The 9,586-nt window shown below is 36.6% G+C and overlaps 1 protein-coding gene across 4 annotated transcripts in view; it reads right to left on the bottom strand.

The window, feature by feature from the left end:
* fgf13a (fibroblast growth factor 13a) overlaps positions 1-9,586 on the bottom strand; it is a 98,327-nt gene that overhangs the window by 26,944 nt on the left and 61,797 nt on the right. Inside the window, exon 1 of one of the 4 annotated variants that reach the window (XM_024283827.2) lies at positions 717-1,053. The exons of the other annotated variants lie outside the window; for them this stretch is intronic. Coding sequence (XP_024139595.1) covers positions 717-747 — 31 coding nt within the window. The 5' untranslated portion in view covers positions 748-1,053. Of the gene's footprint in view, positions 1-716; positions 1,054-9,586 lie in introns of those variants that run through there. 4 annotated transcript variants of the gene reach the window in all.

The raw sequence follows: 9,586 nt of genomic DNA, 5'->3' as shown, positions 1-9,586 counted from the left end.
GATATTTAAACTCACGTATATGTATTTCCGGTGATGAAAAAAAAATCTTATGAAAAAAATATGTTTAATATTGAGGTCAGTGCAAGTGGTTGTTTTATTTAACAACATATTTTCCTCTCTGCGCAGGACTTCCCTCTGCTTTAACTCCGCTCTCGACACATTTAAAACCTGACCGACAGTGCCCTCTACCGTTTCAAACTGAAAACTGCATCTATTTTTTTCTAATTTCTCCTGCTTTAGTTTCTCGCACACTTTAGACCAGCGCGCCTAACAAACGGCTCTTTTAATAGACCACGACGGATCATGTCTATAATCTCATGGACTTTACGCATAACAAAGTCAAAAATAGTAATTTATTCGTGCAAAATATCCAGATTCAAATGTAGGAATTGGAACACACATGTTATGGAGCTTTTGAATCAACCCATAACAAAAAAAGTTCACACTAAGACTATAAAAAAAACACAAAATCAAGTCAAAAGTGGAGCGATCTTCACTTCAGGACCATGGACAGCAACACAACAGCAGCGCAGCGGAGATATCGTTTTAATGCAACAGACAACGCCAACAGCAGACACTCACCAGTTATTAAAGCACCAGAAAAAAGCTAACTATTATACTAGACAAAACAAAAAAACATTTTATATCGAGTTTAGTTACTATAAACAACACTAGATGAAGACAAAACGTGCGCAAAAACAAGGCATGAAGCCTACCTGAAGCAGATTTTCTCAAAGGAAATGTCATGTTGTCTCTGCTGCGCAGTCAAAAGAAGTGACTTGGATATTCTTAGTCCTTATGTACCGAAATGAACGCGAAAGGACTCGATTTACCAAAGTTCAAACCATTGTCAGACAACTCTCCGAGGCGTGTGCAGGAGAAAGCGTCGAGGCGTGGCCATCAACAGGAAGATCATTACAGGACATTAGCGACATGCCATTATGACTTCTAAAACGCTCATTAAACTTTCATTTGGAGGGTTTGTTGGTCAGGGACAGACCACGGGGACTTCGACGTCATCTTGGTACAAAATACAAGGATTTCGATGGGGGTGAATTTAAGAAAAGTCAAAGAAAAAGAGAGCTGCAGCTTTACTTCCGTCATCTCGCCTTGAAGATTTGCTCTCATGTTTCAAAAACGATGTAAAATGATCCGATAATGCGTTGTCTAAGCTGGTTATACAGGCCTTTCCACTTTGGGCTGAAATATCGATGAGACAATGGGTTGCATTAGACAAAGAGTTCCTTTTTTCCCCCACAAAGACAATTTTATGTCCTTTGAAATAGCAGAGGCGCTTTGGGTAACCTGCGCTTCTGTGGCCTGAAGCAAAAGTAACAGACTTGATTTAATATAAAAAAGGAGGGGGTGCTAAAAAAACAATAAGCATTTTTTTCTCATAATAAAAAAGAATAATTTCATAATAATAAAAAAACGTGGTCTGGGCATTCTTATTGTATGCAGTTTAAACCTCTATTTTTTTTGTTTGTTTTTTTAATTTTACGTGCTTGAAATATGGACAAAACAACTGTTTTTTCCCCAGACAAAATAGTTAATAATCCGTTGTTGAGAGGAGAGAGTCTAGAAAATGACTGAACGCTAGAGGGTGCCATTGGATCTGAGGTACACGTGCACTTTCACCATTATGTGTTCCAAAAACACTTTATTATTGATAGATTTAATAAATCCAGCAAAAAATATATGATTCAAACCTGAATTAAATGTTCCATTTCCAAGATCTGTTTAGGTTAAATTAATTTTTTCACCATATAGGCCTTCCTTCTGACAAATTGTTGATTGTTTTCCTTCATTAAAATCCTCATATCAAGGTTGTAATAATTAGATTGCACTAAAACAAATGACTTTTCTTTATCTTTTTATATCTCTAAAGACAGTTTCACACGTTATCATTTAGAATAATAAGCCTTTTCACAACTCAGTTCTTCCACTTTCTATTGATCACAAGTCTTCTTCTGTTTTATAGTTTTATATATATATATGTACATATATTTAAGTCATTCTACGTCTTTGTTAGGCAACAAAAGTACTTTAGAGTTCACATCACAGAGACATGTCAAGTCAATGTGGCAGACTTTGACGCAGATTGTCACAGAAATACCTTCATCCATTGTCCTGTCAAACTTATTTAACTTTTCTTTGAAGTTTGCTGCTATTATTAGTCTATTGCAGTTTTACTTTGGTGTAAAGGTGTCTGATGGAACCCAATAAAATGTAATCATCACAGTAAATTCCAGGCAGAGAACTAATATAAAAGGCGACATAAATATTGCTAAATTATTCACAAATTACCCAAAACAATATGTTTAGTCTATTGAATTATTTTCAGCAGCATTGTTTTGGAACACCACTGTGCCGAGTTCTGCTTTATGTAAACAGACAAGTGAGAACGATCACGAAAAAAAGGACCGACGAGGATGAAACATTACAGAAAAAAGACAGTAGGAGACAACACTTAAAGAGCCATTTGGGTCAATTTCTCATTGATCACAACTCAGTCAGTTGGTCACAAAGTCTTATTTCACCATAAAAAAATAAATAAATATATTTGTATTTATGCTATTGTTACTTAGGGGTGTGCCAAAATATCGATATTGCGATATATCGCGATATTTAGTCCTGCGATCGATTCTCGATGGGTTCTCACCAAGTATCGATATTATATTTTCATTTAAAGAGGCTATAGCGCTGAGCGTCTGAGTCGCGCGCCGGAACTATGGGCGCACGCTGCGTCGGACTTTTAATAGCGATGCACGCGCTCATTCGGGAGAAGCACCGGTGAGATACAGGCTCTGTAGCGCGTGTGTGAAGCATGTCTACCTGTCAGCATTTATCCTCCATCTGTAGGAGATCCAGCCGGTAAGAAGTGACTTTGTCTGAGCGCTAGAATGTCAGCGATCTCTTACTTTCTGTTTGCTGTGGGAACTGAGCGCGTGCTACGCAGTTGTCTGTGTATGCTTCAAGGAGCGTCGGAATTTTCGCTTTCATGCACTTCAATGTTTAACCTGCTGCTGTACGGTGTAACTTTGATAAATTTATAATGTGACGTTTTCAAACAATGTAATTACTTGTTGCTAATGTTAATTTTAAAGTAATTCTTAAATAAAAAAGCAGGATTTGATGTATGAAGTTAAATTTAAATGTAATTAAACTAAAGTACATGAATTCACTGTAAAATTAGGGAGAATGCTAATTAATTGAAGCACTTAAAATTATATTTATTGCCATTATTATGTGTGTTTTAAGGTTTTTACCTATTGACTGCTGACTGACCAAATGGAAAAATGATAAAGATTGGAAAAATAATCTCAAGTGACAGTCTGAGTAAATCAGCCTTTATTTTTGGATGCTCAGCCCTTTTCAAGTAAAGGAAAAGTGCACGAAAAATTAGGTCAATTTTGAGAGAGGCTGTAAAACATTATATTCATCATCCTTTGGTGTGACGTTCTTTTGGAGGTAGATAGCTGTTGCCACTTGACTTATTTAATTTTTGTTCTGTTTACAACAATTCTGCCCTAAGTAGTGTGACTGCTGATCATATTTACTATTGTTAACATTGAATTTGACAGATAATTCCAATTTGGTTGTTGTCAATGCTTGTCAAAGACATAGTATTACTGATTTCAACAATGTTGCACAAAAGTGTCTATAATTTGTTGCACAAAATAAGAAAAGTTGTTTATTATGATTGTTTTTAAGCTAAAAAATATAGATGGGGATATATTTTCACAAAAAAACACGTTCTTCTATATAATGCTAGTTATTAGAGAGGATTTTTACCAATTATCGCAGTATCGCGATATTATCGATATCGTGAACCATGTATCGCGTATCGTATCGTATCGTGAGGTACCCAGTGATTCCCAGCCCTATTGTTACTATTATGATAAATATAAATTACCATTGGTTTTTGGTTAAGATATAACAAAAACATTAAAAGAAAATCGAAATTTTTCATCTGATGAAATGGTTTATAACTTTTGACAGAGAGTCTCGTGACTTCCTTTCAAAATAAAAGACACCCTGTGCCACATAGGATCATCTCAATCATAGACTGTATTTTATATACAGTCTATGATCTCAATGCAGCAAGTTATAAAAATAAAATAAAAAAAACTTTTATTTCCCCATTTTTTGGTAAATCTCAACCAGATCTTTGTAAATCTGAATAAAATTATATCAGAGTCTATTAAGTGACCCTTACCGTATTTGTCTAGAAATCATTAAACTTTTAATTTACTCAAAAATAGAAAATCTGCCTTTTTAATTTAAAAGCAGGAATTCTGATTGTGCTAACTAACCTCAAATTGATTTTTTGCTGTAAACCGTAATCAAAAATCATTCTTAATATTTGAGAACAATTTTGTTAAACCTTGAGGCCGCAAGCTTCAAACACTTGATGGATTGTTGGAGCATTATGGGAACTGTAGTCAGGAGTCTTGTGGCGTGACACAGTCCAACTGAGTTGAATAAAGTCTGAGTCAGTTTACTCTACTCTTTTTTTTTTTTTTTTTTTAGTTCACTGGTTACTTTTTACCTAACAGTAACTTTTTAAAATTAAAAACTTTCTATTCTTCTTCAATTAGAGAGCAACAATGGAGAGGTAAAGAGCCTTGTGTGGCTCCAGAGCCTCAGGTTGTAGACCAATTACTCAAAGACTTTGCAAGCATAAAGTTCGTTTTTTAAACTGATGTTTTCATGAAAGAATAGCAGCATCTCTGGTCTTTCAAAACACAAAAAAGTGGATCTCACCTCCAAGTGTCCAAAAATGTTATGTTTTCTTTTTTGTTTAAAGTGTCAAACTCACAGGTAACAGTATAGTGATCTTACATCAAAGTCAGGTCCGTTGCGTTACCGTTTGCCCTCGACTTTTGGCCTAAATTTGATGCCATAAAAGAGATTACGTTACATGACAGTTTGACAACCTGAACCTTTGACACTTTAGTGATGGAACTCAGAGGCTCCTTCACCTGTCCCGTGTGTCCTCTTGGAGGCGAGGCTCACTGTGAATCAATAGAAGGTTGTCTTGAGTGATCCCACCCTGTAATTAGACATTTCTAGAGCAGCTCAATGGGAGTATTCTCCTCCTGGATGACAAATCCATAAGATTTAAGGGGTCATTGAATGTAAGATGAGAACTTGATTTATGTGATATCGTTTGCTTTACGGCTTCTGCACTCACCAGATCCAAACCTCATTAATCTTATGAGACACTTTGACGCAGAGTCAAGTTGTAACCTTTACCAGCATCAAGCCACCGCATGGGATGTTGATCCAGCAGAGCTCCAGGAACCTCTTCTTTAGTCTCACTTTAGTGGTCTTAAATTACTGTTAAATAAAATATTTTTACTTAATTCTTTAATCAATAAAGACTATGGACAATCCCATTTTTTTTTACAAGCTATTAAATATCTGATGAATTTCAATGTATTTGCAGCATACTGTTTACCTCCTCGCTGTCACCTAAAACTTTCATCCATTGGAGCCAATGCCAGATTATGTAGTTATTCTATTTCTGTTAAAGCCTTGGTCACTTGACTCGCTTGGGTGCTGCTGCTTTTTCAGGCTGCCTACAAGTCGCACACACCTATCACTGAACAGCACTAATAGACTCCCTCCACAGTGCGCAGGACTGGAAAAAATGAACAATCATATGACATACCTTACATGTCATACAAGTGTTAGCTAAGACCTTTTGCCCGTAGCATGTCCGTAGGAGTAAATGTGCAAATTATGGGCTTACCGGGTGGTCTACAGTATTAAAATTCCCTGCGGATCACATGCAGATGTGCCCATTTTACCCACAGACTGCCCATATCCTCCTGTAAGGGCAGTAAGGCTTGACCCAGGTCATGACTCAATTGGACAGTGAGGTCAGTTAGAAGGGCATCTGCCTGTTTAGATGCAAATGCAGTAAGAAAACATGTCCTACTTAACACATGTATAGTCAGATCATGAGGCATAAAAAGAAGGATTTTTCTGAAGTAGCAGTAAATCCAAATGGTGAATGACCTCTGTAATCATCATTAATAAGGACACAAAAATCCTGCTGCATGTGCACGGGCTACTTGCAGTGCGTCATGGATACGTTAATTACTGTAGCCCCCAGGAAGGCCATTCTACCGTGGCCTCCCTTGGGCAAATTAACTGTACTGTAGTCACACACATCCATCCACACTGTGAGAAAATGAGCATGTGAACGATCTGACAGAATGCAACAGAGCACAGCTGCAGCATGAAAACAAACGGCAACTAGTTTGATTTGAGATGTGAAATTGTGTGTTCTTTTCATCAAAAATGAATAAACGTTTTTTTTTTACATGATTCCCAATCACAGCTTCAATTGACTGTAGGTCTCCACATAGACAGAGACCATCTAAGATTAAAGCCACATTTCCATCTCTATCCACTAGAGAGCCTCAGTGAGGAGGGGGAAGCAGCCCAAGGTTGAGCACCGTGTTAACCTTTGCATTTTTAAATATAACCCCACAATTAAAACCATCTCATCTCCTTAATAACTCAACGGTGTCATGACAACACACCAGGTTTAATTCATTTTTTAACACAAAGAAGACAAATTGGTTAACCTTGTTTCATTTGCAGCAAATGTGCATTTAAGGACCACTGATAAAGTGAAGACTACATGTACAGTTATAGTATATCTGTATGTTTTATTTTCTTCTTTAACATTAGTTCGACCACAAATACCATCTTTTTGTACACAATGTGGGGATAAAGTAAAGGAAGATCCTGGGAAAGGAGAGTGATCTCTCCTAATCTCACAAGGCTGCTGGTGAAAAGCTTTCAGCCTTTTGGCAGCCTCCTACTGCTGCTTTGTGCGCACGGGTACAGTAAATCCACCACAGCAGCAGCTTCCAGCATGCTTGGCCACCAGTGCTGTGGTGATACCAGGCGTTGCCATGGATACTGTATGTACGTAAGAGGGTGTGTGTGAAAGATAGAGGTGGGGAGAGCATGTGCAAACTGAGAATGGGGGTTGGGTTTAACAGAGCGGGACATCATCAGTTACTCAAGGTTCAGGCAGAGGATGAAGCTTCAGTGGATTCAGGGATGAGCGGTCGCCCTAAAGGAAGGACTCTGTGATCAGTGGCACTGTTTGGACTGTAGACGGTGTCTCATTATGGAACAAAGTGAGGAGGAGATTAAAATGGATGGATATGAGGCTTCATTAGTTCCTGCAGTGTGAGTTCCGGGATGATCTAAAACCTTGTGGACAAACAAGTGGACCATGTGAGCAAACCTTCTCTGAAGATTTGTGTCACAGATCCATAGGCTGAAAACTGTGTACAAACAGAAACAGTGTCAGAAAAAAAAATGTGACCCAAATATACATTTTGAGCTTCATTGGATGCAAAAAAGTGATAACCCCCCCAAACAATAAAAACCAATACACTCATGTCTATATTAACAAATACCAATGGTGATCATTGGTTCTAAAAGTTTTGTAACAAAGTCAGTAAAGCTTTTATAAATGGGACCTCTACCAAAGAGTCACAAAGTGCTTAAATGTTTATCAAATTACTTCTATATTTCTTCATATTACTGATTATTAAAAAGATAAAACAAGAAAATAAATATAAATATAAAAGAAAATCGAGTTGATGGAATGTACAGACAGAGGCAGAGTTTGAACCCATCTAACACTCCATCCCCTCTAGCTTTAAAATGTGTGTGAGGAACCAATGAAACGTGATCAGACAATCTGAGAACGAGACCATCTAAGATGGTCATCGATATAATGTGGAGTCTGAACATGAAAAGCTCTAAGAACTAATATTTTAAAAGGGATTTTAAAATGAACTATTGGAATGATGCTAAAACTGGAGCAGAGGTCTGAAGAGTCTGGAGGGGTCAACATCCTTTGGGTAAGAAAGTAAGAAGACCGTTAAAATAATCTAGGCAGGATGAAATTAAGGTATGAATTATTATTTCAATTTCTACCTTGGATATCAGAAGTCTTAACTTGGAAATGTTCATCAGCTTGAAGAAACAGTCTCTGGTTAACATTTTAACATAGTGACTGAGTAACAGGGCTGAGTCAAACATGACAGCAAGGTTTAGTTGGCTGGACTGGACCGATGGGCCAAGGGAACCAATGTGGGCGGAGCACAGAGAATTCAACAGAAGAATATAGGCACTTCATCGCTGATTGATGCGGCTCAAACAGATAGTTCAAGAAATTTAGAATAATTAAATGAGCTGCACAGCGGGATGTTGTCAGCATAGAAGTGACAGAAAATCTCTGTCCTGGTGGGAGTTTGTACAATAAAAATAGAATTGGTGCTAAAACAGCACCCTGAGGCATCCCACATCAAACCAATGTCATTACAAACTCGAATTGAAGCTGTTTTATTCATCATTTTGAGAAAGAGAGATAGAAATTTCTAAAAGATTGTTCTTCTCCATGTACACCGTGAGTTTCTTTGTCACAACTTTTTGTAACATTTTTAAAAAAGTATATAGAAGTTTGAAGATCGGCCTGTAGTTTAGGTTAAGACTGGATCACATGAATAAAAATGTGTAAAGGTTCCTTTATGACACACAGATGTCACTTACAAGCAACTGCCTGAAGGATGTGGCAAACAACCATCACTTTGTGCAAAAGTTCCTTTCTTATTCTGTCCAGTAGCAAGTGAAGCAAAGTCATGAGTATGAAATATGGAAATGCAGTCTACTACAACAGATTTGTATTAAAAATCATTAAAATTGCACTTCATCTAGAAGAGAGACAGCAGGCTTCCATCTGAATTATTACTCCTTACTAATATTAATACATTCTATGTGTGTGCAGCTCTTTCCGCTGCAGAAATGATCCATGGCCGCTAAAAAGTTTGTGTTCGTTTATAGCTCAAACAACCTTTTATTTTAACTTTATATCCCATGATGATAAAATTATCTCTGACACATCTAATTTCATCTCCATCTGACTGCAGGGTGAGCCAGAAATAAACATGAACAGACGGCTGTCCTTTTGTGCAGCAACTGCTTTTAAATCCGCAGATTAGCATTGGTGCATTTTATCTAACAATAGGAGAAAAAGGACATCTCAGATCTTTTTTTGTTTCTTGAGTTCAAAGAATAAAGTGTCAGATTTTAAAAAAGAAAAATAAATACAAAGAGCTGTAAACCTGAATATCTGATAGGCACATCATTGTTTTTGCTCTAAAAGCATCACTGATGAAGCTTTTGCTACAGAGTAGAAATAGATTTAACCAAAAGAGTTAAATATTCAACATTTTTAACAGATTGTTGTATTAAACAAATGAAACAATCATAAAATGTATGCTCAGTTGCAAAAAATAAAAAATAATAACAAAATAAATTTGATTTCAAAGCATGTTTTTTACACAACTTTTGGACTTGTTTTGCCAAGTAAGAATGATTTACTGAGAAACTGGATAATCTTTAATTATAAGAATTTATGTTTTCAAAAAAAAAATATATATATATATTACAAATCTAAAACTCCAGCCTTAGATTTGGTGGTGAAGTTAATTTAAATACATATTAACATAGAATATCCACTCTTATCAACCTGATAAAATATGGT

This window comes from Oryzias melastigma, linkage group LG10, assembly GCF_002922805.2.
Source record: "Oryzias melastigma strain HK-1 linkage group LG10, ASM292280v2, whole genome shotgun sequence".
Taxonomy (NCBI): Eukaryota; Metazoa; Chordata; class Actinopteri; order Beloniformes; family Adrianichthyidae; genus Oryzias; species Oryzias melastigma.
Note: the sequence above shows the minus strand (reverse complement) of the source record. Positions and strands in the feature narration are given on the sequence as shown.